Source organism: Vicugna pacos, chromosome 27 (genome assembly GCF_048564905.1).
Source record: "Vicugna pacos chromosome 27, VicPac4, whole genome shotgun sequence".
NCBI classification, from domain to species: Eukaryota; Metazoa; Chordata; class Mammalia; order Artiodactyla; family Camelidae; genus Vicugna; species Vicugna pacos.
The window spans coordinates 8795597-8813185 of NC_133013.1; the positions used below are offsets into that span (position 1 = coordinate 8795597).

General features: G+C 41.6%; 1 protein-coding gene across 6 annotated transcripts in view; it reads right to left on the minus strand.

Moving 5' to 3' along the window:
* Nucleotides 1–1474: 1474 nt before the first annotated feature.
* Nucleotides 1475–17589, minus strand: part of MEF2A (myocyte enhancer factor 2A) — a 121998-nt gene continuing 105883 nt past the window's right edge. For all 6 annotated transcript variants that reach the window (XM_072950702.1, XM_072950698.1, XM_072950697.1 and 3 more), the window contains 3 exons: nt 11141–11267; nt 7410–7536; nt 1475–5602 (listed from right to left, as the gene is read on the minus strand). In XM_072950702.1, the coding sequence (XP_072806803.1) occupies nt 5197–5602; nt 7410–7536; nt 11141–11267 (660 nt within the window). In that variant the 3' untranslated portion in view covers nt 1475–5196. The remainder of the gene's footprint in view (nt 5603–7409; nt 7537–11140; nt 11268–17589) is intronic.

Here is a 17589-nt window from a genome sequence, read left to right on the forward strand (position 1 = left end):
TCAGTGGCGGAAGCTGTGGAGCTTGTCTGCAGGGCAGGGCTCCTGCTCAGAGGAATTCTTTGTAACTGGGACATTCCTTCTTGGCGCTGAATACTGTCTTTGGAGGATGGTATGATACAGGCAAAATGAAGTCGTCTTCCTTCTCTTCTCGTGCAACTGCTTTTTTGGTCGCGGAATTGCTAAAACATTTTAACTTTGAGGAAAGGGGTGGTGGGGGGATTACACAGTGAAACTGGTTAGTACAACTGTGATGCCACCCCCACCCCAGCCGCGTTCAGCCGCTTTGGTGCAGACAGAGCAGGCAGGCGGTGTGTGCGCGAGGACGTGACTAGAGCCTAGGACACGCTCTCCAGGCTGGGGACGCTGCCCTGTCCGTGCGGGTCCTCTGGGAAGCGGACACTGAGATGGAGGTAGGCGTTTACCCCAGCTACCTGCAGTCATGGGCCGGGGCCGCCGGGCAGCGTGTCCTCAGCTCACACAGGACAGCTGGGGCTCAGGGCTCCCCCCTCACACACCAGGCGAGGCACATGTCCACTCAGCCCCCAGGAGCCCCCCTGTAGTGTTTCAGGTGCCTGTTTGGAACCTCCCAACTCTGGGGCAAGATGGAACAGGGTCTCAGTTCTACAACTTGGTGGTATTCTGGCCCCTTGCAAGTGACCGGACAGGCAGATGGGAGCAGGCAGCGGCCATCTCACTGGCAGAGGACTTCACTGAAAAATCATTTTCTCGGCTGGTGCTAGTTAGACACAGAATCAGCTTAAAAACAAGACAAAGCCTGGAGGAAGGCAGCACCCATGGGAGCTAACCAGGAAATTGCAATGAATTGATTCTAAGTAGCTGCAGCTGTGATTAGAGTATTTTTAGCCAAAGGACTCAACCAGCTTTCAAAACCTGCTAATAAAAGCCTCACTGTAGCCAGCAAGTAAAACCAGCACAAAAATTTAGCTTTTAATTTAACTGACAGCAAGAATCTGCTTAGCTAGGAGATGGCTTAGGAAACAACTCAAAGGAAGAAAACTCCTTCCACTGCAAGTTTAAGATAATTTTTTGCTTTTGGAAATAAAAACTCAATTCATTTAGTAAATCTGTCTTCTGCTGCCCTTAGCTCAGTATTATGTATGCATTTTGGGCAAAACAATTTCACCACCTAAACTTGAAAGACAAACTCCAATGACACTAAGTTCTAACAAAGCCCCGCCCCCCGCACTTTGGTAGCATATCCTGTAAGAAGTCCTTATCAGAACCTGAATGGGTTTAATGTGCCCCCACCAACACATGTAACAGCAACAGCCAGGCTGGCCGAGGCTGGGGAGGCCTCAGGAACCAGTACAGGGGAGGTTGGTGGGGTGCTGCAACAGCGGCCTTGACCACGTCTCCAGGTCAGTAAAAAGGACCTGCAGGCAGAAAAGGCCTAGGAAGGGAAGAGAAGGGGAGGGGAAAGGACGACTGGTGGCAAACATGACAGAGTCTGGAGTACACAGGAAAAGCCAGTCCGTCTTTACTGTAGTGAGTGCAGGATACAAATAGTTTACAACAACCTCTAACATTTTCTTAACCATTTGATAAAAAGTTCACTATAATATTTATTGTATAATGAAGAAAAAAACAACACATTCAGGGAAAAATTGAGATTAACTTATTTTTCTTAAAAGGTTCATCTCAAGGATGGCAACAAAGTCCAGCTTGTGCCGCCAAACGGTTTTACATGATCAAACCGTGTACAGCTTCTTGTGTGAACTGTTGACTACAAACATTTACCAAATACATAAATCTCTTTTAAAAAAGCCATTTTAAATATAGCAAAGCAGTGTCTTCTTGCACAGCAAAGTGAAGAAAAGTTTCTACAGAGAAATAAAAGTTTTACATTTGTAAAATCTTTTTCACATTCTAATTATCTAGCTTCTTATGATCCACTGCCAGGAGTTGTCTGGTTCCTTATTTACTATGTATTTCTTGTGCGCATGATGGTTAATACAGAAAGTATGTTAATGCTTTATTAGTTGTCCTTACAGTAAAAGGAAATGGTAAAACATTTATTGTTCTTTTAGAACAAACCCCTGATTTAGTCTCTAACACAATGGACATAATTAGGGCTCAAAAGATGGAGTTTTGCTTGGGACCATCTGTGGACATATGATGGTGACTTTCAACGCAGTACCAGGTGGAGTGAAGGAAGCACAGCTGTTGGAAACTGTGCTTTCACCAGTGCAATTTACTCTAAGCTTTTTTTGCTTTTGTCTTTTAGTAATAAAATACTTCATCTGCAGGGATAAAATTGTCTTGCGATGGTGTCATACAAAACGCGTGAGTCTAAAAGGGTTAAGAAAAGTAGGTTCTAAAGTAACATGGTTAGTGTTTTCCCCACTTTGAGCTGGTTTCCACCAGGAGACGTGTATGTGTTCGTACATGGGGTCTGGGCGAGGGTGTCTCTGTGAAGTCCATACGCTCTGAGTCACGCTGGGTGTGTGGGAAAAGGGTTAACAGTCAAATACTTAGTTCCTGAAAACGGAATACATTGTTACTTGGTCAGTGTAATTGAAATACAAACTCCGAGCCTTGTGTAATATTATTTTAGAAAACAGTAGTTGTACTGATTATAAACCTGCATAGAAAGAAAGACTATTGAGATACAGTCAGAAAAGCCATCTCATAAGGCACACAAGAAAATAGACAGTAAATGTGAATGTGTTAACTCCTATCCCATGTACAGCAGAAGTTCATGAACATGCAAAAATAACCAAAGAAGCACTGAACACTCTCAAAGCTATAAATGGTTTACGAAGTGGTAAGGACGATCTTGGAAATTCAGTGTTGGGAAACTGTCTTGTTTCAATTAGGTGTCACCTGATGAAGAACTGTGCCTGTAAATAGTTCAGTAACATAAGTACATTTTAAAGAAAACCTTGTCCTTTCTGAATGAGCCAAATGTCTAAACTGATGAAAGGCGAGAGCATTCACCCTCCCTTTTTTGGCCTCTATCAAAATCTTAGTCATTAAAAAACAATTCCGTTTTGCAGCCGTGAACGCCGCAGGTTTAGCCTGAGCCTACTACCAGTGTGTCAGCCAGGGCGTCTGGCTGATGATTTGTCACAAATAGCATCTGAGAAAAATGTAAAAAGGAACGCAAATTTAGGGGGAAAAAAAACAAAAGTAAAAATTGTAGGTAGTTGCTCAATATTAAATTTAAAATATAAAACAGTAATTTTAAACCGGTATTTCGAGTTTCTCAGGAAAAGGATTATTTAAAAGTCTATGATGAAAGATATACGGGCCTTTGAATTTTGTTCATGGCACAAGCCCAGGAAACTGCTGAACATGCTGTCACCACTTCATCCTCTTCCCGTGAGAGTAAGGCCTTGGTCAACGTCGAAGTTGAGGGCGGCATGATTTCACTAGAATGGCAAGAGTCGTGCCAAGATCTGCACCATGAGAGGATCCTTCCCACACCGAAGTGTCACCTCAACGCGCAGAGTGCCCTGAACCATAGGATCTTGTAACCAGCTGCATCATTCTATTTTAGAGGGTCAAGGAAAAAAGATCCCTTCCCCCAAGAATATTTTTCCCTAATCATTTACCACTTATAAAACCTTTGTGCTCATCTACTATTTCGCCATTGTCTCTAATATTATTAAGTTAGGCCAGCTTTTCTACTATATTTTTCCTCACAAAAGGCAAGTTTTAAATAGTGCCTTATAAAATCTGTTACAACACATTTTACATTTATGCAGATGAACTTAACACCAATTTTTTTGCCACTTTGCTATTTATATACACATATAAAATATATAATGATGCTCAACCCATACAGCACAAAGATTACACTGTAACATCACACATTCACCACCAGTGAGGGGAGAAACCCCTTTATACAATCCTCTGAAAAGACTGGGCTAATAATTAAAATCCAAAGTACAGTATATTTAACAAAATAGTAAATATTAAACAGTGAATACTCTACTTAATAAGGATCTAGCCTTTTCCCCCCAAATTGGCGGCAATCCACAAAAATATACTTTTTCATCTGGTGACCATACAATACATAGGTACTTACATCAAAGGTGATAATATATTTAAGATGCTATGTACACAAAGAGTTTGGCTCAACTTTTAATTTACATATAGAATAATAAGTGTTCATGGCTTTTTTTTTCCAAGGTTCTGCTTGCAAGGTATTTTTGTTTTTTTTCCCCTCTTAAAATAAAACTAAAAAGTTAAAACAAGATAAAGCTATTCTCTAAAAAAAAAAAGTTACAACATATAGCTTTGGCTTATATAAATAATTCATAGCAGAATGTGTTCAAAAGTAGTGAATATAATTTTATATATAGTCATCAATTCATAAGGGTGTTTTCTTTCATATAAAATATACATGAGCTAAAATCAGTTTCTTTAATTTTTAAGATATGAATGTAAAAAGAAACTTCTGACATCTTCCAATTATAACTTAATATATTAACTTCTTGTTAATGTTCTCTATTTCTAGGCTAGTATTTTCTGAATATCTCATGCGTGTTTTCTAGTCTCTCTCTTTTTTATTAGCTAAAGATCACTTCTTTGACCCAATACATTTTTGCACGTGCAAAACAGTTATGTGTGGGGCTTTTTTATTTTCTTTTTTGTGTGTGTTTTTTGTTTTTAATATCAACAGCCCTTTCCCATGCACCTCTTTGCAATAGAGACCCATGCCAGGTTGGGTAATTAATATAAATGACATTTTATGTACAGTATTGCTTTCTTGGTTCCTGCTTTTCTACTGCTCTGTTCTACAAAGCATTTTTCTTAAGTAACTACAGTCACCGCACAGTTAAATAAAACAAGTAGGGGGCCCTCTAGGTTTCTGCAAGCTAGTGTGGGAGAATTATATATATGGGTACACAGTTCTCTGCAAAAACTGGTTATCTTATGAAACAAGTAGTCCAAGGAAGTGCCAGACTAGACTCTGCCTACTGGGTACTCTGTTTGCCATGGGGCGCACATCTGCAGATCTACACGGAATTTGCAGGTAAGTGCCTGATTCTGTGTATGCAACACACACCCACACATACACACACTCACACCCACATACATATATATGTAAAGGGATATATATGTATGTATGTACATATAAATATACTTAACGCATGTCCTTATTTACCAATTTAGATATGTAGGGCAGTTCACTGCAGTAACACAAAGTGAAACACCAGCCTGGAAGCCTTAGGTCACCCACGCGTCCATCCTCATCCGCTTTACGGAAGGGCTTTCTCTGTCCTCAGTGTTTGGGGGTCGGCCAAGCACAATCGGGGAGTGGAAGTCTCCCCGTGGATCCTCCCGGTCACTGCCATCATAGGAGCTGCTCGAGCTGCTCAGACTGTCCACAGGGGAGCGGCCCACCTCCTGCCGGGGCTGCGGCTGGGGCTGGGGCTGCGGCTGGGGCTGCTGGGGCGGCTGGGGCGGCTGGGGTGGCTGGGGTGGCTGGGGTGGCGGCGGCTGCTGCTGCTGCTGCTGGAAGCCTGACGGGGTCATTCGATCCCGGGGAGGTGAAATTGGTTCTGACTTAATGTTGATGTTTTGGTTGGTATTAATGGATAAATTCGAACCCTGAGATAACTGCCCTCCAGCACTGAAGGAAAAAAAAAAGATGTTAGAGAGTTTGAGAGTACATCTGCATCAATGAACTATTATTACCTGACTGAATACTGTCAGAATCCCCAAGACTGGTTTTGGTGTTTCCTGCAGCGCCTGGCACAGAAAGAAATCACATCTCCCCAACAGGGGATAAAAACAATACAGTTGAGACTTTTAATGTCTGGTTCTACTACCCACAACCTTCATACTTTTGTAGCTGAAGATACCAAAATGGTGCCAGTGACAAACGCTGTGCACGGACCAAAACGGAGGGGGAACAACATGGCAGCCTGAGCTGTGCCTGCCCTCCTGCCTCGTTTCTTTGCTGGGGCCCCGTGATGGGCACAACATCTCACCTATTCTCACAGCAGCTCTAAGAAGGCAGGCAGTCACCCTATTCTCCAGACACGGAGAGGTCTCACAAAGACTAAGTAACTTGCTCCCTCAGTCAGTAACTTTTCTGGTATTACTCTAAATCAGAGTATTATAGAAAATAATCCAAAGTTAAAACACTTAAAAAATGTATCTGTTAGTATGAGTCAAGGGGATGGGTGCTTGGACAGGTGTAATTATTATCAACAGATACTTACTTATATTGACATTATTTGAGATTATTAGAAAATAGAATGTTATTCAATTCTCAAATTAAAATTCTGTAATATTCTGATTTAGAGCAATGCCAGAAAGTTACTGACTGAAGTAACCTGCTCAGATGAGGAAAGAGTCTCAGGAAGACTGACTTGCTCAGGGCAGTACACAGGAGGTGCATACAGGCTCTTTCCCCTTCTGGGCACAAGCCATTTCCACTTGCTTTTGCAGGGCTGTTCTGTGTGTCCATTTAGGATGCTCTGCACAGGCCCGAGGGCCAAATACCTGTGTAGGCAAAGAAATTTCCCTTAGGTACCTGTACCTTTTTCCATGACATAATCCCCAAGAAGACTAGTGACAGCAGGGTGCACTGCAGAGTTACTTCAGAATGCAGGGGGGCTCTCTGGGGACTCTTAAGGGAGGAGGCCAGGAGGACATATGTCCCTGGCGTCCTGAGCAGGGGTGAGGCAGCCAGCCCTCATGGAGGCCAGCTGGGCCGGCTATGCTGTCCCCGCTTCTGGGACTCTCTCCTCCACCTGCTGCATGTGCCTACCATCCTAGTTCTACAAAGGCACCGTTCCTTCCCCTTCCTGCTAGTGACGTCTCGTCCCAGCTGGGCACCACTGTACACCCTTTTCAGTTATATCCCCACACACCGCCCAGAACAAACATTCTCTATTGTGAGCCCTTCTTGGTGAGGTACAGTGTGTGCAGTGGCCTGGGAAGACCACATGAGTCCCACGTAGCCTGATTCATACATAAGATACCCAACCCCTAACATTCCTCCCCTACGATTCAGGAAGAAAGCAAAGGACAGCTCATTTTCTTGTTTTGTCTACTGGTGATATTCAAAGCAGAAAAAGAAGGGTGGTAGGCAGGCAGCTTAACCACTGGTCAGTGGGTAGAGGGGGTGCACTTGGGTGACACCTGTGCCTTGGCAACCCCTCAGACACTGGCTGAGTCTCTGTCTCAGAATGCCCACGCAACAGAAGCCTTGCCGTGCTCCCTGAAGCCCAGCAAGGAATGCCTACCTGGTCTGCTCAGTATCCAAGCTATCTAGAGCCAGGTAAAGAAAACATTTTTTCCAAACACTTGTGCTATCTGAAAAAGAATCACTGTGGGATATTCATATGAAAGTCAACACGGCAATAGACTGAAAGAAAGAGAGTGCACGGACTAGGAGTAGAGATTTGGAGAAAATTTTAGTTACTCACACGAGAGAGCTGAGGGCTGCCTGTCCTAAATGGTGCTGCTGCCAGGCTGACACCTGCCCCAGTGACAGCATTCCTGGGGAGTTGAAGCCCTGCAGGGCTGACAGGTCTGCACTAGTCAGCGAGTAATCTAAAGAAGAAGGAGATACTGCTCAGGTGTGTAACAAAAGGACCACGCAAAACTGTTTTTTCAAATAGTTGCTTCAAAAGTTTTCTTAGGTTCAGAGAAGCCAGGTACACCATGATGTAAAACAACATGCTTAACCACCCCCCAACCAAATTTATCTTTTGGGAGGTTAACAGGACCTAGCTATATTCAGTTGTCTATTTCAATAAAATGTTTCCATTTTATACTAAGTGTTCATAATAGTTTATTATTTCACAAAAGTTGAGACACTTTTTCCAGACTTGTAAATAGAAATAATAAAATGGATGGCCCTCTACAATCGTTCTTTTAAATAAATATGCCCACTGCTAACCTACTGAACAAAGAGAAACAGGCCAGCCCACCCTGCCTACATCCAGATCAGCAGGTCTGACACTCCTGAAGTACAGGGGGAACAGGAGGGACACAGCACCACCTTCTCAGTGGGACCAACCTTAGTGACACGGACAGTGTGTGCACCATTACACAATTCTAATTGCATTTGTTCAAACCACAGGAACTGTCGAAGATCCCAGAATGCATACCAAATGATCTCAAGTTCACGAAAAAACGGTCACAAGAGTATAATATAGCTCATTTTACATGAATGCTTGAGTCATAATCACTCTGACCAGGACTTGGGACATCAGTTATCATTCACACGTAGAGTTATTTCAGTTCATCATTAACACTTGTCTTTTCTATTTAGTTCTAAAGAAAGGTGGCAAAAACTCTTCTACTTTTAACTTCTTTTTCATGTCTCAAGAGAAACTAGTCATCCAAGTGAATTAGCGTTTTAAAAAAAGAAACTGAGTTGAAAGAGAAGAACTGGTGCTCAGGGAGACTGTCCTGACTCTGCACCCTTTCCCATTCAGTGTTCTCTAAGACTGCCTCCGCTGTCCCCACGGAAGCTGAGGCAGGGGAGCCCATCACACCGATTGATGGCCTTCCACAGTGCCTCCTCCAGACCGCAACTCTCTCCTGACCTCTCCTTCCAAAGACCTACTTGATATGTCTATGTGGATGTCTCTCCAAACATCTCAAATGTGACATGACTCCAATGGGACTCACCTTTTCCTCCAAAACCTGCTTTAGTGAATAGCACCAACTATCACCCAACTGTTCTTGCCAGAAACCTGTGGATGTTACCCTTGACACTTCCCTTTCTTCCAGCATCAACCACCATGTCTGGTCAATTCTACCCACTGTCTCTCAAGCCTGCCCAAGGTTCACCATCTCTTCTGCCACCACCCTAGTTCAAGCCCTCAGCACTCATTACCGGGACCATCACAGTAGGCTCTTGTGTGGTATCTTTGCACTCAATTTTGCCCCTATGCACACTGCAGCCAAAGTGATCTTAACAAAACAAATATGGTCGTGACACCACTCTGCTTAAAATCTTTCTACAGCTTCCCAGTGTTCTCAAGGTCATGTCTAAAATCCTCAACAAGGCCAGTGCCTCCCTACTTACTCTAGTTTCACCTCTGTAACCATCCCTGTCCCTCTAGCCATGCTCCTACTGTACACAGTACTCCCTCTTCCTGGGGCAATCCCTACTCTGCCTGGCTGGGTCACGTGTGTTCCTTCAGGTGGAAGCTTAAATGTAGCCCTTAACATGACAGTAATAAATTATTCCTAGAGCTATTTGTCTTGTGTCTTTCTCCCCTGACAGACCCTACATTCCACTGTGAACCATGCACTCCTGTATTTCCAGTGCCTGGCACAGTGACTGCCACACAGCATGTGTTTAACAAGTACGTGTTGAATGGATCCATGAATAAGTCTCAGAGAAGCTGGGAGTGATCTTAGCGATGATTCCTCCACACAGAACTACTGTACTTTTGAAATGCTGCTCATTTATTCATCCCTTTACTGACTGGTTTGTGTTTGACTCTAAATTTGTACAGGAAGGTAGCTATATCCTAATGAAAGATAAAACATGGACATGTTTTAAAAAGGCAAATAGATAAATACGTTAAAGATAAGGTGTAACATTAAACAGAACAGGTGCTCTAAGCAGGTGAAGAAGGAATGAGACAGGCTGAGCGATGGGCAGTTTCAAGAGAATCTGACTCCATTTTTATGTTTTGGTAATTCCTTCTGCACTTTAATGAAACAAATTCCTTCTAATCCAATGGCACTTCTAAAAACAAGTACAGTGGAACTCTTTAAGTACCAGACTGAAAAAGCTGTCATGAAATGACAGTAAACGGTAATCTAACACTGATCCCCAGCTCAAGCCCCGTCTTCTCAGCCAGTACCCCCGACCACTCCAGCTCACAGATTTCCCCCTTTCCCCACCTTCTCTAACCTCAACAACTCAGGGCTTCCTGTCCGCAGTTACCAACTTAGGTATGTCCAGAATCCTCTTCTAGGATAAACTTGGGAGAAAAGGTATGTCTCCAGAACAGCACTGCTCATATAGCCCGTGATCAGGACAATGAAACAGAACTTCTATGAATGCATAATCTCTGGCTTTATTCTAGATTTAGTTGATGGATTCGGATTTTTCTTCGTATTGATTGTTGGAAAAGGTAGTGAACATTTCCTACAAGGCTTTCTTTTCCAACAAAACCTTTAAAGGTTGTTTCTGCTTTAAGAGAACAACTTGAAATTAAAGCAGCAATCAAACTTACTGACGGCTCCGCACCTCTCAGGGAGCTCCAGAGGAGTCTGAAAGCACTGTGCTACAGCATCTACCCTAAAGTCTAAAACCAGATGATCTTTATCACAGACTGCTTGTAAGAGTCACAAAAGAATAAATTCCCTGCACTGCAGTCTGAACAGCTGGCAAGATAATTTTAACTATTTCCCTCTTTCCTTCTTCTTTTGAAGCCTCAGGTGTGTGGCTCAGCTGGTGAGTAAGCGAAACCACATGTCTTCTGTCGTCTCTGAGAATGACAACTCTAAACCAAACCTGCACAGACCGGGTTCTCCACAAGCCCACGTGGCTTACAGCACCCTTCCAACCACTGTAGCACTCTTCAGCTTGCCTGCTATACCCCCAATTAGAGTATCAGGGGATGAAATGTCTAAATAAACATGAAAGAGAAAATATGAAAGCTGCTCTCAGGGTGAGGAGTGCCTGGCTCTGAGAAGAAACAAGCAGGCTCCTGGTCCTCCCCCTCACACACGATCCACAGAAGCCGACAGGTTGCACGGGAGAACACGACCTGCTGCCTCCTCAATTCCTGAGTCCAAAGGGATTCAGACTCCCCACAAGTAGGTTAACACAGCATAAAGAGCAAGACATCTTATTTCAAAAGCCTGGAAGGGCGAGATACTATGTCATGAGAACTACATAGAAAACACTGAGCAATGGGCTAGTACCCTGCTTGGTTTGCCCCAGGCTATACTTTTGATAACAGCTACTTGTTTCTTTGTCAGGGGTAAGTAAAAGTTCACACTGGCAAATCTTTCTACAATATGTATTTTGTAGTTTTTTCAAGGCTAGTATGTGTTCCAGTGTGAAGCTAAGAAACTGAAGATAATTTATTTCAATAAATATACTTCAAAAAAAATCAGGAAAGCACATGTTGAGCACAAAACAAAGAAAGAAAACCCACGAGAGGCAGCAGGGCAGGCTCACCGGTGTTGTAGGTGGTGGGCATGGCCGAGTAGACCAGGCCCTGTGGAGGCAGGCTCGGGGTCGTCACAGACACCACCGGGGTAGCGAGGGGCTGGGCGGCTTGAGAACTGCTTATCCTCTGGGTGTTCTGTGAGAGAGGAGAAAGTCAAAGTGTTATCCTGCGAGCATTTATGTGCAGACTGCACATTTTAAAAATAACATTCAATTTAAAAGTGACATTTTTCACAGTTTTATGATGTGAATGTCATTATTTCATGAAGCAATGATGATGTGAAAACCTGAAAAATACTAAAGGGAATAACTAAATACTTCATTTTAAGGGACATATTTTAACATTAATTATTCATTTTCACCTAGAGTCTTTTTCGTAAGAGTTTACTGATGTCTGAGATACATCCTTAGAAGTAGAAACTCCCACTAGGGGTGACATCACTCATGTGTTAGCATAGACGAGAACTTGCTGCCACCACAAAGACTGCCAGACTACCCTCAGTGAAACACATGTGGGTTCCAGTGCCCGAGGACAGCAAGGCATGAGAGCCTGAGAGCACAGGGATCACGGCCCCTTCTACCTGCAGCATTTACATGTTAACATGGTTTAAATTGCAGCTTACTGAAGTGCAGCTTGCATTCCTGTCTCCCTCCCTGTGATCATGCAGCTGACACACACACATATATGTATAATACACATATATGTACTTGTCTGTTTGTATGTATTTTGTTAAGATTTTTTAAAGAGCAGTTTTAGGCTCACAGCCACATTGAGGGGAAGGTACAGAGATTTCCCATGTACTCCTGCCCCGATGCGTGCACAGCCTCCCCCGTTATCAACATCGTCCAGCAGCTGCCCTATTTTTTAACAGTAGATTCAGATCTGTAACCCTTCACAGTCTCCAGACTCTTATGAGAGGGGAGGCTTTGAATAGAGAGCTTTCGAATAAAGTGCCTTGATAGGGCTATGCATGGAGCAGTATTAAACGCCTGCCGACTGACTGCATCTACATGGTATCCTACCTACAGTGGAAAGGGAAGAAATCAACCACCAGATGAGCAAGTCAGTTTAAGACAGTCACCATTCTCCATGTGCAGGGCATTGAGAGCAGTTCTCACCATCCTGCCTTAAGAGAACACTTTCTAAAACCGAGGATCAGAGGAACAGAACGGACATCAAGTTCCGTGTGGCTGGAACACAAGAAGGCCAAAGCGTAACTTTTTCTAAATAAAGAAGTTACGGCCTGATAACTGTCGCTTGGGGGGCTCAGCCATAGCAACAGAAGTACATAACTCAGTGTCCTTGAGGAGAGTCAGAACATGATTCCGTTTCGTCTATCACCATTCAAAGGGTAATCAGATGAAGGACACAGATCATCTGAAAAGGATCCAGATCTCAGTTTACTTCTTTTTAGTTTGTATTTTCTATCCAAATTTAAGTTAGAGGATGTTAGAAAGACCACTCAGCATTCGTTATACTGCCTCGTTTCTCGCCCCCCGCCCACCAGATTCACTACTTTCTAAGCACTGGGAAAACCATCTCACCACCCCAAACCTCCTCGTCGTGCTGTCTGCCTTGTAGAACTTCCCTGAGAATCTAGTGAGGTGACGGCTGGGAGATGCTTTGGTAACAGAAATACCACACAAACAGAAGATAGTCCCCTTATTGTCCCAAGAAACCCTATGGCCCAAGATTTCTACATAAAACTGTTTTTGTTTTTCTTTTTAAAGGCTAAATCTGTTTATCCCTTCTGATTCACAGCTGTTTCCCTGGAGCTGTCATGAAGTAAAGCTGTTTTAGAATTGCAAGGCTGCTAAAGGAATCTCTGCAGCCTCGCTCTGAGAGCGCCTTTAGGGCAGGCTTTTGGGCACCTGTCCTTACTTTGGGTCAGAGCCATCCATGGTTTTAGAGTTCAAGCCAATTTCAACAACTTTCTGAAGTCTAACAGATTGTGTTTCTGATTGTAGTCTGGTTCAGAGACAAAGCTCTGCATTTTAAACTGATCAAGTTTTAGAGTGAATGAAGTGTTAGTATGAATGACTGTTTACAGCTTTGGTTATGTATTTGTTTCTCAATTACAAATATTTATTTTTACTATTTCTAGGTTTTATAGTCTTCAAATACTTAGAAATTTATCTTTGAGATTCTGTGATTGAGGGTATACTTTCAGGCATGTGGAAAGTCAACACATAACAACTAGGAATACATTTTCATCTCAGCATCAAGTTAAAAATTTGTATAAATCTCTGAGACAGAGATCTACTTTGGACTTCATCTGTTCTCACAGATTTGGTCCCTGGGACTCAAGAGTCAAACGCTCGGTGAAGAACAATGTGACATGGTTTGGCCTGGCTCTGCTCACACCACAGCTTCATCTCCATGGCAGTCTCCTGGCATGACCTCAAGATGGGTGTGTGTGTGTGCACGCGCATGCCTATCAGTGAGGCTACAACACAGTGGTTCTACCCACCAAAGCTTCTAATCTCAATGGCACTGAGTTTACGTAAGAGTAAGTGATTTCCAGAACCACTAGAGGGCAACATATTGCCAGACAATTCACAAGTAAGCAGTCGTGATGACTTCTTAAGGGTGTCTGAGATTTAATATAAGATGAATTATTTTACCTTGAATTATAAACTTCTGCTTGCTAATCATTACTGTATCAAGTAATGTATTTCCCCAAAAGACAGTCAAAATCTGATATACCCCATCACAGTAACAGCTGACTGGGCTATTTCAGTTAACCAATATGAAACCACATCTAAAACTGTGAGAGCGATCACGAAGTTAAAAGAACAATCTCTCATTTTAAGGAAAGAGCACAGGCAACCTTATTTGAAAAGAAACAAACTGTGTAAAACACACCAGCATGCATGCATCTGTGATGACACAGTGTACACAAAACCAGCAGATGCCTTTCCCCCATGCTTCCATGCAGTCTGAGCCCTTGTCCGTGCTAAAAACTAAACATTTTCAAGTTTTTATTCCCCTTAAAGTTACCTAATTAGCAGCTACTCTGAATTCATAAAATCAGTTAAGTTTGGGTTTTAGTTCCCAAAGAAATAAACTAACTGAAAGTTATTTTTAGTCAAATTTATTTTCTAGAAGAAAAGCTAATAGAAATCATTTGTTACAGAAAAAGAGGTAATAGCTACTTTTAAGAAAAGAATATCTTCTACTAGAAAAGGAGTTCGTGTATGTTCAGTTAAAGACATTTGTTTTAATAAACAGGGAAACCCCTTGTGGTTCAGATCATCTCATACAGGATGAAATAATAACTCTGTGAGAAAGGTGACCTCACCAAAAATGATGTAATCTTTTTGAAAGAAAGAGAAACAACACAAGACAGTGTGTTACAATCTGAGGAACTGAGAGTGAAGTCATTTTCTAAAAATACGTTAATAATTTGGGGAACTATATAAGGTATTTTATATCTTTCCTTAAAAAAAATTCTTTAACAAGTGCCTGGTGAGCATACACAGCTATTGTTTTTAAAGGCTCTATCCCAATGTTCCCTCCAACAAATAAAATGGGTCAAGATATACATTTATAAATAGAAAAACCAGACTCTGCAGTACAATAGGTTGGTTTAACTATTCAAAGTGTTTGGACAGTATTTAATACAAGAAAAAAAATCTGTGTCACAAAGGGAACATTAGTTAGAAACACTGAAGAGAATTAGTACTTTCTACACCTTTTACAACTCCCTTCAAGCAGAACCCACACTCACCAACTCCAATTCCTCTTCCTCCGACTGCACTCAGCACATAAGAGGGATAAGAGAGTTACTAAGGCTGTTGGTACTTGAAAATAAAATATTTCTTTAGAAAACATGTTATCTGGACACTAGCAGTTGTTTGGAAGTCTAAAGAGATGATTATATATGCAATGAGTATGAATACAAATTATTTATCGTCTCTGTACCTTTAGCTGACTTCAAAAGATTGGAAAGGTTCTATTAAATTCTCTACGGCCAGGATTTAAAGACACCTCTTCCCCAGCTTGGTCTGTTCTAATGCTGGCCTCACCTACACAAAGCCATGCTAGATTCTGTGCTCCGTGGTGGGCAGAAGTGACTGTTTTCTTGTTTCTCACAGTAGTTAGCACAGTGTTATGAAACAACAAGAACTCAAATATTTGTTACTGTGTATAACAGTTTTATATAATACAAATTTATCTGTTTATCATTTGTAAATACAGTTTTTGAATAATTTCAATGGGGAAGACCACATATATGAAGAAAATGAGACTGGGGAGAAATGGAATCGATAAATCATACACAGGAAAGAGATGAATGAAACATCTGCTCTTTTTCCCTACACATCTAGAAAATGTTAATATGTTGGGAATAATCTACTAGTTTTTCTTATTTTACTTGAATAAGTCAAGCTTCTTTGTCAATCTGTGAAAGATGTCACAGATAAATCACTGTACATGAAGCCCCAAGCTGGAAGCAGGTTTATCTACAGACCGTGGTGTAAAACAGGAGGGAGGTGTCATTATTTACTCTGCAAAATAACTGCTTGGCCTACAACTACTATTTCAAATGTGGGCAAAATGCTCTTCAACCGTTTTGTTATAGGTATCTTTACACATCTCCAACTGTAAGACACACATGAAAATACTATGGGTGTGTGTGTGTGTGTGTGTACAGTTTTCACTTTAACCTACAGGGATAAGGGTGTAAATAGTTTATGCGGCAAATTTTAAGAATTCTATGGAGATGCTTCATAATCTCTTAAAAAAGACCCAGATAATTGACAAGTTGCTTAATGTCTACCTGTAGCTTGTCCTTAAATTTTGCAGTTTATTAGGGATTCTTATAAACATCTTCCTGTGCCTTAAATGAAGCTTTCTGTAGTTTTTATTTCTGAAAGACAGTGGCAGGTAGTCCACATCCAGTTTCTGGAAGGTGAACCAAATCACTATCTTAAATGCCACTGTTTCTCAGCTCCTTTTTGGGGGCTTACATATCTTTGTTATATAAATGTACATTATGTATTTTTAACTCTGAATTCTGAAATAATTTTGGACTTAGAAGAGAGGACTTGCACAGAGAGCACACCATCACACTTCTCACCCAGACCCCCCGCTGTCAACACCCTGAAGACACATGACACAGTTGGCAAACAACAAAAGTGGTGGAGGAGTAACTAAAGTACAGATTTACTTGGGTTTCCTCAATCTCACGAATGTCCATCTTCTGGTCCAGGATCCGACCCTGCATCTCACATGCCTTTAGTTGTCAAATCTCCTCAGACTCCACCGATCTGCCCCAGTTCCCTCAGTCTCTCCTTGTTCCTCATGACGCTGACAACTCTGGAAGAGTACTGGTCGGGTATCTTGTAGATCATCCTTCAGTTTGGGTCTGTCTGATATTTTCTCATACTTAAGACAGACAGCATGGATTTTTGTAAGAACAGAACAGAGGTGATGGGACCCTCTTAGCACATCCTATCAGAAGACACATGTCATCCCATTACCAGTGATGTTAACCTTGATCTTCTGGTTAAGGTAGTGTCTTCCAGGATTCTCCACTGTAAAATCACTATTTTCCCTTTGGTAATCAATGATTATTTGGGGAGAGACATCCTGAGGCTTATCAAATATCCTCTTTCTCCTTATATTTTCACTAATTTTAGCATTCATCCATTGGCCCTTCCTGCAAGGTCTGTACTGTGATGTTATAATGGTGATTTGCTATTTCTCTCATTCTTTCTTCTCTCAGGAAGAGTTGTCCCTTCTTCCCTTTATTTATTCAATCATTTTCTTAGTAACAGTCTCAGTATTTTTTATTCTTTGGCTTATAATCCAATAATGTTGTTATTTTTTCAGTTGCTTAAATTATTCCAGTTTTGGTCACTGGGGACTCTTCTGTAAGGCTGGTTCCTGTGCCTTTTTCTTTATTCTTATTTTTTATTGAAGGGTAGTCAATTTACAATGTTAGTTTCAGGTGTAGAGCAAAGAAATTCAGTTATACATCTACATATTTTTGGTTTCTTTTCCATTATGGCTCATTACAAGAAACTGAATATGGTTTTCTGTACTATACAGTAGGTCCTTGTTGTTTATCTATTTATATATAATAATGTATATCTGTTAATCCCAAACTCCTAATTTATCCCTACCCTCCCTTTCCCCCTGGTAACCACAGTTTGTTTTCTATGTCCATGAGTCTCTTTTTGGTTTGTAAATAGAATTTGTATCATTCTTTTTTTTTAGATCCCACATATAAGTGATATCATATGATATTGGTCTTTCTCTGACTTACTTCACTTAATATGATTATCTCTGGGTCCATCCATGTTTCTGCAAATGTCATTTATTTCATTCTTTCTTTATGACTGAGTAATATTCCATTGTATATATATACTACATCTTTATCCAGTCATCTGTCAGTGGACATTTAGGTTAACAGTGCTGCTGTGAACACTGAGGTACAGGTATCTTTTTGAAT